At 44.0% G+C, this 14559-nt stretch overlaps 1 protein-coding gene across 1 annotated transcript in view; it reads right to left on the bottom strand.

Moving 5' to 3' along the window:
* Nucleotides 1-14559, bottom strand: part of SNX9 (sorting nexin 9) — a 290347-nt gene that overhangs the window by 191598 nt on the left and 84190 nt on the right. Inside the window, exon 3 of the mRNA XM_011976425.1 lies at nucleotides 6986-7029. Coding sequence (XP_011831815.1) covers nucleotides 6986-7029 — 44 coding nt within the window. The remainder of the gene's footprint in view (nucleotides 1-6985; nucleotides 7030-14559) is intronic.

The following is a 14559-nucleotide window of genomic DNA, read 5'->3' as shown; positions in this document are numbered from 1 at the left end:
TTATGAGGAATTGGCTTGTGTGATTACAGAGGCTAAGTCTCAAGATCCTCAGGGTGAGCTGACAAGCTGGGGTCCCAGGAGAGCTGATGGTGTGACTCCAGTTTGAGTCCAAAGGCCAGAGAACCAGGAGTCAATGGTGTAGTTGCAGTTCGAAGGCTGGTAGACTTGAGACCCAGGAAAAGCCTATGGTTTCAGTTTGAATCTGAAGGTAGGAAAAAAATTGATGTTCCATTTCCAAGGCAGTCAGGCCAAAGGAATTCTCTCACTCAGGGGAGGGTCAGCTTTTTTTTTCTAGTAAGACCTTCAACTGAATGAGGCTCAAACGCATCAGGGTGGGCAATCTGCTTTCCTAGTGTACTGGTTCAGATGTTATTCTCACCCAAAAACACCATCACAGACACACCCAGAATAATATTTGACCAAACATCTGGGCACCCTATAGCCCAAATTGATACACAGGGTGGAGATAGGTCATGATATCGGATTGTTCATGGTTTTATGGAATGGGGATCATTTATTAGACTAAAGCAAGTGGAGATAGTTCTAACACCTCTCTGTTATAGGAGGCAGAGCTCAGGTTAGAGACACAGAGAGCTGTAAACTCAGCAGGCACAGTCTCGTATCAATGTTTTGTAGTTTTCAGGGTCAAAGTCTTTGCATATCTTTTGTTAAATTTATCCCAAAGTGTTTTATGTTTTTTTATTGTGATTTAAATGAAATTTAAAAATTTATTGTCCTATAGTTTGCTGCTAGTATATAAAAATGCAATTGATTGTTACATATTGACCTTGTATCCTGAGACTTTGCTAAAATCTTTACTGAGTTCTAATAATTTTTGTTGTGTAGATTGTTTAGGATTTTCTATATAAACAAACTGTTATCTACAAATAGGAATCATTCTACTTTCCTTTTCCCAATCTGTTTGTCTTTTGTTTCCTTTTCTTGCCTTATTACACTTGACTTACCATTTTACTGCACCTTGGGTTAGTCAGATGCTCCAAGAAGTAGATGCAAAGGCAGAATTAAACATGCAAGGATTGGCCAGGCATGGTGGCTCATGCCTATAATCCTAGCATTTTGAAAGGCTGAGGTGGGAGGATTATTTGAGGCCAAGAGTTCAAGACCAGACGGGGAAACATAGCAAAGCCTGGTCTCTATCAAACAATTTTTTAAAAAATTTAGCCAGGTGTAGTGGCATGTGCCTGTAATCCCAGCTACTAGGGAGGCTGAGGGAGGAGGATCACCTGAGCCCGGGAGATCAAGGCTGCAGTGAGCTATGATTGTGCCACTGCACTCTAGCCTGGCTGACAGACTGAGACCCTGTCTGTCTCCTAAAAAAAACAAGGATTTTATTGGGGAAAATGCCTATCGGATACAAAATGCAGAGGGAGCCCCACAAGCTGGAAGAGCCATCAGACATTGATGTGAGAAAGTAGAGGAGAAAGGGAAGGACAAGTAACTGGAATCACTCTAGACTGCTATGTTGCATGAGGAATATCTGCAAGGAATATCACTGAGCCAGAGTCCTGTGACTCCAATCAATTTCAGAGTTCAATGGCTGGGGCCCTTGGTCAATTACATTCTCTTTAGTAGCAGGTATACAAAGTGTATTCTCATGACCACCACAGATCTCCAGCACAATGTTTAACAGAAACGGTGAGAATGGCCATCTCTACATTTTTCCTGATCTTATGGGGCAAGTGTTCAGTATATCACCGTTGAGTATGATGTAGGCTATAGGTTTTCAATAGATCTTTTTATCAGACCACAGGATTTTAATGGATCAGCTGTTCCAGCCTTTGAAGCACTTAGTGGCATGAGCCACCACGTCTGGCCTATGCTTTTCTTTTCTATTTCCTACGAGTTGGGTAAGATGGGTATCATTTCTTCCTTAAATGTTTAATATGTTCCTTAAATGTTCACTACGGTATATTTCTTTCTTAAGTGTTTAATTTGCCAGAGAAACTGCGTAGGAAAAGTTTTTGAGTGTGAATTTGATTTCTTTGGTAGATATAGAGATATTCAGATTTTTAAAATTTCATCTGTGTTAGTTTTTGTAAGTTGTATTTTTCAAGGAATCTACTAATTTCATTTAAATTGTTAAATTTATTGACATAAAGCTGTTGATAATGTTTCCAGCTGGGCATGGTGGCTCATGCATGTAATCCCAGCACTTTGGGAGGCCGAGGCAGGAGAATCACCTGAGGTCAGGAGTTTGAGACCAGCCTGACCAACATGGTAAAACCCCATCTCTGCTAAAAATACAAAAATTAGCTGGGTGTGGTGGTACATACCTGTAATCCCAGCTACTCGGGAGGCTGAGGCAGGAGAATTGCTTGAACCCAGGAGGCAGAGGTTGCAGTGAGCCAAGATTGCGTCACTGCACACCAGCCTGGGTGACCGAGTGAGATTCCATCAAAAAAAAAAAAAAAAAATTCCTTTTGATAACTATAAGGTCTGAAGTGATATCCTATACTCTCATTTATGATATTGAAAAATTATTTTTTCCCTTTTATTTTATTTGACCAGTCTTGTTAGGGTTTATTAATTTGATTAACCTTTTCAAAGAATCAAATTTGTCTTTAAATATTTCTCTGTTTTTATTTTCTGTTTCATTGAATTCTGACTTATTTCTTTTCTTCTGCTTGCTTTGGGTTTATATTACTCATTTTTTAAAAAAAGGTGACTACTTGGATAGTTGACATTAAGCCTTTCTAATGTAAACATTTAAAGTTATAATTTTTTTCTCTACTCATTTATGGTCTATAAATTTTGATATGTCGTATTTTTATTATTGTTCAGTTTGAAGTATTTTCTAATTTATCTTGTGATTTGTTCTTTATAAAGGAGTTATTGGCTGGGCATGGTGGCTCACACCTGTAATCCCAGCACTCTGGGAGGCTGAGGTGGGTGGATCCCGAGGTCAGGAGTTCAACACCCGCCTGGCCAAGATGGTGAAACCCCTTCTCTACTAAAAATATAAAAATTAGCCAGGCATGGTGGCAGGCACCTGTAATCCCAGCTGCTTGGGAGGCTGAGGCAGGAGAATTGCTTGAACCCAGGAGGCAGAGGTTGCAGTGAGCCAAGATTGAGCCACTGTACTCCAGCCTGGGCGACAGAGCGAGACTCTGTCTCAAAAAAAGAAAAAAAAAAAAGGAGGTATTTAGAAAAATGTTTAATTTTAAATACTTGATGCTTTTTTAGGTATCTTATTGGTTTCTAATTTAATTCACTTGTGCACAGAGAACATACTTTAAAATTTTAGTCTTTCAAAATTTACTGAGATGTGTATGACATGCTCTACTGTGGTTAATGTTTTATGTGCACTTGCTAAGAATGATTATTCTGCATTTGTTAGATGTGGTGTTTTATAAATACCTATTAAGTCAAGATGGTTGATAGTGTCATTCATAGCTTCCATTTTCTTGATAATAATGTTTCTTGTTCTAGTTGTTCTATCAGTTCCTAAGAGGAGGGTGTTAAAATCTCCAGTCATGATTGGGGAGCTTCTTCTTCTTCCTTTATCTCTCTCATTTTTTGCTGCAGGTAGTTTGAAGTACTGTATATTATTATTTCTTCCTGATGTATTGGACCTTTTGGAATTATAAAATCTTTCTCTTTCTCTTTAGTAATACTCCTTACTTTGCTATCTATTTTCTCCAAAAGTAATATAGCCACACCAGTTTTCTTATGCTTATCATTTCCATAATAACATTTTTCATCTTTTTGCTTTTATCCTTTTTGTGTGTCTATGTTTAAAATGCTTTTCTTGAAGACAGCATATAATTAGATCTTGCTTGTCTGATATGGTTTAAGTCTACTGGCTTCATACTTATTTCTTATTTTCTCATCTATTTTTATTTTCCCTATTTTCCCTTCCCTACCTTTTTTTGTTTGTTTATTTGAGATGGAGTCTCGCTCTGTCGCCAGGCTTGAGTGCAGTGGCGCGATCTCGGCTCACTGCAACCTCCGCCTCTGGGGTTTAGGCAGTTCTCTGCCTCAGCCTCCCAAGTAGCTGGGATGACAGACACATGCCACCATGCCCAGTTAATTTTTGTCTTTTTAGTAGAGACAGGGTTTCACCATCTTGGCCAGGTTGATCTTGACCTCCTGACCTCGTGATCCACCCGCCTTGGCCTCCCAAAGTGCTGGGATTACAGGCGTAAGCCACCGCACCCAGCCCCTACTTTCTTCTACATAAAATCTTCTTAACATTTGTAAAGATAACAACGTTTAGTATTTTTGCCTCTTTGCATTTTTTAGTAGTTACTGTAGTGATTACAATACACAACTTTATCACAATCCTTTTAGAGGTAATATTGTACAGCTTGATATACTTCATAAGAACCTTATAGCAGTAGAGTTCCATATGCTTCTGTGGGGGAGGATAAAACCTTTATCTTCTCCCTCCCTTCCTAGGTTCCCTATCTGGGGCTCTGGAAATTAAACTGACAAGAGACATTAACAAGAGAAAAACAGTTTATTAACAGGTCAGTGTGCACACACACAGGAGAACTCAGTCATGAGTAACTCAAAAGAGTGGTCAGAACTTGGCCATATTTCTCACCTTAACAAAGAACAATAAAATTTTAGAGAAGTGACAAGACAAAAGAGTTTCAGCTTTTCTGGGTGTCAAACTGTGAGAAGGTAGAAATATGGGGGAAACTAACAGTAGATAGGGTTTTTTAGTAAGGTCTACATGCGGACCCATCTTGGTGCTGACTCTGCCTTCATGGCCACAAAACTCCCCTGGGAGAGGGGATTTATTGCAGTCCTATTTTTCAGAATATTCTGTTCATAGTCAGATAAGGGAAGCTCCAACAAGGCTTCTTTCTGCATCTGTTGATTCTCATTTGCCTTTAGCTCAAAATATCTTTACACCAAAGTGGCATAATTTGGGGTGGCATACTCTGATGCCCTACACTGCACATGTGCACATATGCACACACACACACACACACACACACACTTTGTGATACTGTTGTTGTACATATTACATCTACCTCAAGCCAGTAAGGCTGATGTTTTCTGCCTGTAGGGGGATAGTGGTAAGGGAAGTTCTCTCAAGAAAAATAAAAAATAAAAGAAGCTGTAAACTCCCATATCCCATCTTTCAAGAGTAAACTCCACTCCAGTTTCTACCTGCTTCTGCTCACTCTCTAGGATTTTAAAATATTTTTCAAAAAATTGCCCTTATTATGTCAGGCTTTAGTCTTACTAAGCTACTTAGTTATTGCCAGAACTTAATCTCCACAATCATCCTTTTCCAGAGAATTTTGTAAGAACCAGGGCCTTCCATTGAAGTCAATTCGTAAACATTCACTACCTTGGGAAAATACATAAGCGTAGACTGAGACCTCATCTTAAGTGCATAATGCTGGAAGCAAGCACTCTAGCAGAGTACATGCCCCAACAGAGCAAATGTCCTAACAGAGCAGGTGGTCATGTCACCCAGAAGCAGATCCAGCTGGGTGACGGAGGAGGTGCAGGTACCAGACAGCAGAGCCTGCTTTGTGTCTGCAATGGTTTCTGGAATGGGAGCTTGCAAGGATAAGTTGTACATGTGAAATTGCTGCTGTTGACTATTTTTTTTTCACCTTGAAAAACATGAATGGTATAAGTCCAACCAAATATTCTGCTACTGAGTGTGAGGTTCAATCCTTCTCAAACATTTTCTCATCTTCACAAAGTCCTAGAGTTAAAGAAACACTCTCTATATTGTTACATAAAGGCACATGGGATGGACACTACCTGACTATTAGAGTCACAACTGTAGAAGGCAGGACTAGGGGAGCAGTCCTATTCAAAGACTTCTGCCTTAATGAGGAGTGTTACATAATTTGGGTGCAGAATTGCATGTCATGCATTAACACCAAGAACAAGTTTGTGCTTCCTTGAAGGTACATATTATGTTTCTTCTAAATGTCATGGTCCTGAGAGGTTGCTACACAACATCGTGGACCCCTAGATTTGCCAGATTTTGCAAAAAATTGAAAGAAAGAGGAAGGAAGGAAGGAAAGATAGAGAGCAAGAGAGAGAGAAAAAGAAAGAAAGAAAGAAAGAAAAGAAAGAAAGAAAGAAGAAAGAAAAGAAAGAAGGAAAGAAGGAAGGAAGGAAGGAAAGAGAGGGAGGGAGGAAGGAAGGAAGGAAGGAAAGAAAGAGAAAAGGTACAGTTAAATTTAAATTTCAGATAAATGATGAATAATTGTTTGAATAATTATGATTCATGCAATAGTACTAAGAGAAGCGAGACATCCTTATACTAAAATATTATTTATTGTTTGTCTTAAATTCAAATTTAACAGAGAGTCCTGGAAAATTTAACTGACAACTCTGTTATATTCATTCAGTGCTGCTGAAAAGGAGAGAATTCTGGTCTTGGAAGGCTACATTCTAGGGAAATGGGCCTCCAGTTGGGATGTTCAGAATTCTGTCCCTAGGAAGATGGAGGCACACCCAACAGAGGTCAAATCACAGTCCATGCCAAGAGTCACCAGCTGGATGCTCAGAAGGAAAATCTTCCTTTTGTGAGCTCCTAAAAATAAATGTAGCTTTATCAGGAGCATTACATGTGAGTGTGCTCTATAATTATTTATCCACTAATTGCCACAACATCCTGTTGAGGTTAGTAAATGTTTTTACCACCCTCATTTTGCAATGAAGCAAGCAGGGACGGAGCAGGAGGTTTACTCACCAGGCGGCTCAGCGAGCCAGAAGAGGGTGGAAGAGAGAGCCAGGCGGGACCCTGGGGTCCTGTCACCAGAGGTCTGCAGGCTGGCTGGCCTCAGAGCCGGCCCTTGGAACGTCATAGCCCAAATAAAACTCAGAGAAGAGGAATAAAGAAGATTCTCTGAAACTCATGAAAACCACACATTCCGAACAGCCCCATTGTTAGTAAACGAAATAGTCTAGAACAAATATTTGCACAAAGGAAACTATTGAAGACAGACTTTATTTTGCCCAAAGGAGAGAATAGCTTACTCACCCTTTGTTTTTCCCCCAAGCAAAGTAGATTTTTCTTGTTAGTGCCTGGAAAAAGAGGATGATAAGACAAGGAAACTCATTCCGTTCTATAATAATAACAACAGTGGATATTAATCAAATACCTGTTACATCAGGTACTTCACATACTGGATTGAATTTAATCTTTATGGGAAGTCTCTGTGTACTGACTGCACCCATTTTACCCATAGGAAAGATTAAACTCAGAACACAAGAGACTGACAGAGACCTTCACACTACTATCAAGTGGTGGAGGTGAGATTCCAACCCAGGCCCTGTGACTCGAACACATACCATTGTCTGCGTAGACCCTTCCCCACCACCCAGGAAAAAACCAGAACACCCGAATCGAATTACATTATTTGTCTTTTAAAATGACATTTACATTAACTTTTTGTCTTTTTCATTAATTCTAAAGCAATTGCAGGGAAGGGCCGTGCTTCAAGACGGCCACCAACAGCGTCTTGCCAAGGCTCTTAGGTCCGCAGTAATACTTCCAAACACATTATCCTGGTGGCTCTCCCAATGATACCTCGAGGAGGCTCAGGCAGGCATCATTATCATCCTTTGGGAGAAGAGAAAACTGAGTCACAGAAAGCCTAAGGGATTTGCCTAAGGCCATGCAGTACCAGAAATGGGACCAGAATACATCTGCTGGCTCTTTCTATTGTCCTTGTTGAAAGCTTGAGAAATTGCAGCAGTTGTCTTCAATGTGCAATCTGAGTAATACACATTTTTTTTCTCACACATATTTTCCACCCCCTGTCCCATGACTGGCAGCTGGAAACAGGACTGTCCTGCTAATTCACTTCCAGGGCTCCCTTATTCTAGCAACTCCTAGATAGGGATTGTGACAGGGAAGCCTTCACCACATGGTTCTGACTTCCTGTCCAGCTCATCAGCTGCCCTCCCAGCAGGAGGCTGTCATTCAGGCCAGACAGGTGATATCGATCCTCTACAACATACTTATAGCACTCACATCACATTTTCACTCCCTGTTGCCACCTAGAAGCCTGTGCAGTGCAGTGGACTTGGTTTTAAGCCAGAATGCTTTAGCATCAGTTGGACCTGGGTAAAAATTTTCCTTACCACCATCCAGCTGTGTGACTTCGAAAAAGTCATGTTACATCTTCAGAATCCATTTTCTAATAGATTGTAGACAATAGGGGATTAGAGATCATGTATTCAAAGCATCCAAGCATCCAGCACAATGTCTAATACAGAGTAGATGATCAAGAAGTGGTTCTTATGATGATAATACATCCTTATCCTCATATCTATCTAACTTCTAACCATTATTCAAGATTTACTACTCCCTCGCCTCACTCAAGGTAACTCTCTCTTCCCTGGATTTAACATGAATTTCACCAGTGTGGCATCTAGTTCTTGCTCTCTTACAGTCTTTTCATGAATATAAGAAATATTCATTAGGAAGTGCTATGGGTTGAATTTTGTCTTCCCAAAAGATATTTGGAAATAGGGTATTTGCAGATGTAATCAAATTAGGATGAAGTCATATTGAATTGGAGTAAGTCCTAACCCAGTAACTGGTGTCCTTATACCGAAAGGCGGCAATTTGGACACAAATAGATTCACAGTGATGAGGGAGGCAGAGATTGAAGTAATGCAGCTTGAGGACCAGGATGGCTAAGGATTGCTGGCAACCACCTGAAGCTGGGATGAGGCAAGAAGGGAACCTCCCCTAGCACTTCCTGAGAGAGCATGGCCATGCTGACACCTTGGTTTTGAGGTTTTGAGTTTCTAGCTCTAAAACTGGGAAACAATACATTTCTATTGTTTTAAGCCTCTAGTTTGCTGTTATTTGTTATGGCAGTAACAGGAAACTAATACAGGAAAATATCTGATCTAACTCCCAATTGGATAACAGGCTCATTGACAATGGTGAGGACTGGCCTCTTTACCTGTGATCAGTGCTCAGCATAGCTCCGAACCTTGGGGAAGCCTGTGAATAAACCTGACTGCTGAGAGCAGCTGCATACGGAGCACCACTCAGCTGTTCCTACCACCCTGGAGGCTGCCCTGACAGCTAATCCCACTGCAGGTGCAGCAGCAGTGCCTCTAAAGTCTTTTGGGCTCAACCTGCTGGCAACAGCACCAGCAGGAGAAATTCACTGGATAGTTAGCCATTCCCCATTTGAATAGCAAAGTATTGCCTAAAATGGGGAGAGAAAGCATGATGATAGGTACTGCAACTTGACCCTTCAGAAATGGATAATTTCATCAGACAAGGACGCCACTGTATAGTTATTCCAGTGTTAAAGACGGGCATCACCAAAACAACAGAAAACACAAGTTAAAAGAGCAATATGTCTTCTGTTAATGATGGGATGACTGTTTAAAAGAGGCCTCATTTTATATGCATTCATTCATTCATCATTCTCTTCAATATTTGTTGAGAATTTACTAGGTGCACAGCACGGCTTTTGCCTCCTTTAGCAGGTCATTATGTAACAGAACTTGAAGGAAATTCATGGGCGTGGCAATTGGAATTTTCAAGTGGAGAGGGACACTAATATTTGTTGGTTGCTTGCACTGAGACACCTTATAGGAATTTTAATATCTGATTTTGGTTGATGCCCTTGATCATCCCATAATGTAATTGTTTTAATTTCCCTTCTGCAGATAAAGGATGGATGCCTCAGAGAAGTGAAGGATTTGTCTCAGGCCCGTAGCCTGTAAATATCATACCTGAGATTCTAATCTGGCTCCATTGGATCCCAATGTCTTTGCTTTTGCAGCAACTCTACCATCCTTCATCCACCAGAGACCAGACCTCCCGTAGCAACCCAAACCCATGGGAGCCAAGCCACATCCTAAGAGGCCGGTGGAACTTTTGGCCACCCCACCCCACCAGGAACCATTACCAGGCTCTTTGCTTTCTACTTTCTTTCCATCTCTCAGCCTCCTTCTGTCCTCATTTGCTTCTCTTGAAGTGGGTGGATGTTGTTTGTTTCTGGTGCCTGCTTCTAGTAGCAGCATTCTCTTTCTTCAAGATGTGATGGGAGAGCTTCTTCCCCACTGGAAACCTAAGGACCTGTGGGCTGCACCCCTGAGTGCCCACCTTCCGAGCCTGGAGTAATCACGTGAGCCAGGCCAGGCCGATCAGAGTCTTCCCCCAGGATTTTTTTTCATCCACAGTGGGAGACAGAACACATCATTTTCTGTGGCTTTGTCCTGGGGTGATACAAGTGGGAGTTCTTGTGACCATGGCCTTCCCTCATTCTGCCCATGGAGAAACACCAGGCTGGATGGTGGAATGAGAACTGAGAGGCCCGATGATGCCATCTGAGCCCCTAGCTCCTGTCACCCCTGTGCTTCCCAGTTACCAGCAGTTAAATTCCCTTTTTGTTTATACTAGTATGGGTTGGCTTCTATTATTCAAAATCAAGGGTCCCAGTTCACACATCCAGCTACATTCCATGGGCCGGCTTTTCAACTTCCCTCTTGCCAAAACTTAAATTCCAGTTTCCCATTTTCCTTCTGTTCATCCGCTTAGAAGAACCTTAACTCTGGCTAAATTTACCTTCCCAGTCTGTAGACCTGGGTGCTGAGTTCATCTGGGGCAGACAATGTCACTAGCAAACCGTGGTCCCCAACCTTCCTCATTTCATCCTCTCTTCCATTCCCAGTAGCAGTTACTTAGGACTGTCTCCACACTCCTCAAACATGACTCTCCATCTTTCTCCTACTTTTCAGCAAGTGATCTTGTCTCCTACTCAGTAGAGAAAATAGAAGGCATGGGAGGACAAGTCTTCCCCATCTCTCCCCACCCTGCCCTTTTATAATTGTGCTGGTGGCAAATTTGTGAAAACAGAAGGTGGCTACTGTTGGAAGCAATTGTTCTAAGAAGGAGTGCAGAATTTCTGTTAGAGACTGCTCTTTACTTTCAGAAAACGTCTTGACTTTTCAAGTGTAAAAGGCAATTGGGAAAGAAATGGAGGTAACTGCTGCAGGACTGTAAAGTCAGCCAATGGTAGGAAAATGAGGGGGTGTTGGCCACCGGAGTGGAGGTACCAAGGGGAAATGGGCCAAGCCTCCTGGCATACGACTGACCTGGAGGAGAAGGATCTGGTTTCTTTCTCTGAAAGAAAACTGGATTGGGTCCTGATTTTTTAAAAACTTTCCAGTCTCCCAGCAAGAGCCAGCCTGCTGCTGAAGTTTTTTTGTTTTGTTTGTTTGTTTGTTTTGTGAGACAGAGTTTTGCGCTGTCACCCAGGCTGGAGTGTGGTGGTGTGATCTCGGCTCACTGTAACCTCCGCCTCCCAGGTTCAAGCAATTCTCCTGTTTCAGCTTCCCAAGTGGCTGGGACTATAGGTGTGTGCCACCACGCCCAGCTAATTTTGTATTTTTAGTGCAGATGGGGTTTCACTATATGTTGGCCAGGCTGGTCTTGAACTCTTGACCTCAAGTGATCCACCCATCTCGGCCTCCCAAAGTGCTGGGATTACAGGCGTGAGCCACTGCACCTGGCCCTCACTGAAGTCTTTGAAAGGCATTTGTGTCGATCAGCAACACAGTCGGCCCTGGGAAACTGAACTGTCTTCCCCATTGTCTTTCCACAGCCATAGGAAAGAGCCAGTGAGGACTTCCCTGAAACTGGGATAGTGCGAGACAGGGGTGCTGTGCCTCATCACTGCACTGTGACCAGTGGCCTTGGGTTCACGGGTCTAGGGGGAAATAAAAGACAGGCCTCACACCTGCTTTGGGCGGGACAGTAGGAAGAAGTGTGTTCCCTCCCTCCCTCTCCCCAGGCCGTCAGGGAGGGAAGAGCGAATTTCAGAAGATGAGATTTGTCCTGCGTCTCAAGGGAGATGAGCAGCGAAGAGAGCAGAGAGCACAGCAGATGTGAAGGCCTCAGAGGTGGGGGGTTGCAGCGTGGACCAACGCAAGAGGAAATGCGATCCGGCACTCCTCCCAGCTTTCCTCAAGTATGCCAGAGGAAGGAGACTCCGGCAGGCGTGCAGAGACTGCTCTGTTGCAGACGGGGCCATTCGTAAGGCAGACAAATGGGTCGACAATGGCAGGGCCTTCCTCCCCCATCTGAGGCAGATCGCCCCATCTGTGCTCTGCCCCTCATCCTCCGCTTCGCCTTAGAAGCCCCGCTCCTTATCGTCAACCTCCTCCTCTCTACGGCTCCCTCCCGCCAGCATGGAGCCCACTCGTGCTCACATCTGTCCCACTTACAAAGATGCTTTCTCTCCTGGGTATCCCCTCCAGCTGTAGCCTCTCACTTCTAGCCCAACTTCCACCTTCCCTCCTGCATCCCTCCTAACACGCCTTCACCTCCTCCACTTCCCTGGAAAGGCTCTTTCCCAATCTCTTCCTCGCTGCCAAGCCCAGTGCAGCTTGGCTGGCCTCTCCCTCGGGTCCTCTCGCTTTGGGCTGCGTCTGCCTCTTTCTCTCTGACACTGTCCTTTCGCAGTCCCCTGGGCAGGCTCCTCTGCCCTTGTGCACGTTCATCTCAAGTCGGCTCTCCTCTGTTCTCAGTCCAGACGCTTTCCTTAGGGGACCTCAGGAACCTTGCAGACTGCCAGTTCTCCAAACTCCAGAAAGGGCGTCCACTATCAAATTGTTCGCTCGCCAGCTTCTCCCATTAATCGTGCCACAAGCACTTCACCTGTAACACATGCACGGGTGACCTCATCGCCTCCCTTGGAGCCTGCTCTCGGCTCCTGCTCAAAAACAACACCTGGGCTCCCCAGACTTTGACATTCTTCACCTCTTAATGTCCTCCCTCCTCCAATCCAACTCAGCACCTTATCCTGCCATCAAGTGCACGTCCTGGAAATCTAGACGCTGCCCAGACTGTCCCATCCCAGTTACCTCGTCCGTAATCTCGGGGATTGATCATCTCTTCCCTGGATGGCAGCCAAAGCTCCCTAAAGGATGTCCTTGCAATGCATTTTGCCCCTTTCAGTTTTGCTTTTCACATGTTAAGTCTTCTGACATGCAAATATCTCCTTGTACTGCTCCTGCCCTTTAAACCATTCCATGGTTTCTCATTGCCCTTAGGAAAACTTACTCTGAACCTCTGACTTGTGCACAAGGCCCTACTTGTTCTGGCTCCTGCCGAGGTCGCCTGACTCACCTGCTACCTATCTCCACTCCCACTGCAGGCTTCTTCCACCTGCCTCTGGACATGCGACCTCTGCCCCTCGGCTGCCCAGTGCAGCACCTGTCCACTTGTCCACAGTGTAGCTGGGGCCTATCACCCTGGCTGCAGTCAAGGAGGGACTCAATCAGTATTTGAGGCGAATGAATATTCTTTCCTGATCAGTTTGTGTTGTTTTCCTCTTGCCTTTTACCTAATATATAAAAAAAGAAATACTATTAAGGAAAGCACGACATGAGAAAGGATTGTAGGTGTTTCCTCTTAGGAGAGAAACGTGAAACAATGGAGGCTGAATGTGTTTAGAGGATAAATATACTCACCAGTATCTCAGCTGGAATTGCCTTATTGACGACATCATCACTTTCCCTCAGATGTGGATGTCAAGTTTGTAACACCCAGAACTGTTCGGAGAAGTTCCCGTCATCTGTCTTCTCATCTCTCCCCCTGTTCTCCCTGGATGGCCTTACCCAAGTCCAGCTCCAGCTCACCCCTTATTCCTCCATGATCTCCATTTCCAGCCACGATTATTTCCTAAGCTCCAGGCTCGAGTGGCCTCCGCGCGTTTCCACCCAAAGATTTCCCGTATGGAGGCTCCTTACTTGGGCTCAACGTGCTTTAAACCTAGTTTTCTTTCTTAACCTCACACTTCTGTGTTTTCCTATCTCAGTGAAGGTCCCTGGACTAGTTCCATGGGCTGTCATAACAAACGACCACAAAGTAGGTGACTTTGAAACAGCAGAAATGTATTCTCCCCCAGTTGTGAAGGCTGGAAGTCCAAAACCAAGGTGGTGTTATGGCCACGCTCTCCCTGAAGGCTCTGGGGAAGGATCCGTCCTCACCTGATCTGTTTCAGGCGCTGCTGGCGGGCTATGCTGGTCCTTAGCCTGTGGATGCATCACTCCAGTCTCTGCCTCCCTTGTCACGTGGCCTTTATCCCTGTGTTTGGGCCCACATTTTCTTTTCTTCTAAGGATGCCAATCATTGGACCTAGGGCCCACTTAGGGCCTATTCCAGCAAGACTTCATCTTAATTTGATGATATCTGCAAAGGCCGGCCCTATTTTCAAATAAGGTCACAGGTACTGGGCATTAGGACTTGAACATAGTTTTGGGGGACACAGTCCTACCTGCTGGGAGTCCCACTGCCTCCTTCAGCCCAGAAATCCTTGACCCTTCCCTCTTCTCTCCTTCACACTCCACATCTAGGCTGTTTATCCTATTTTTTAAATAGCTCTCATGTTTTCTCTGTCCTCCACTCCACTGTCTTACTTCCAGCCCTAACCAAGCTAGATGAGCATGACAGCACCCCCACTCTTCCTTTTTGCCCTTTTGAGTCCCCCCAGCCCATCCTTCAGCCAGCATTCTGGTTCTTAAAATTTGCCTGCCGGGCCAGGCGCAGTGCCTCACGCCGGTAATCCCAGAACT

Source organism: Mandrillus leucophaeus, unplaced genomic scaffold, assembly GCF_000951045.1.
Source record: "Mandrillus leucophaeus isolate KB7577 unplaced genomic scaffold, Mleu.le_1.0 Scaffold166, whole genome shotgun sequence".
NCBI lineage: Eukaryota > Metazoa > Chordata > Mammalia > Primates > Cercopithecidae > Mandrillus > Mandrillus leucophaeus.
Note: the sequence above shows the minus strand (reverse complement) of the source record. Positions and strands in the feature narration are given on the sequence as shown.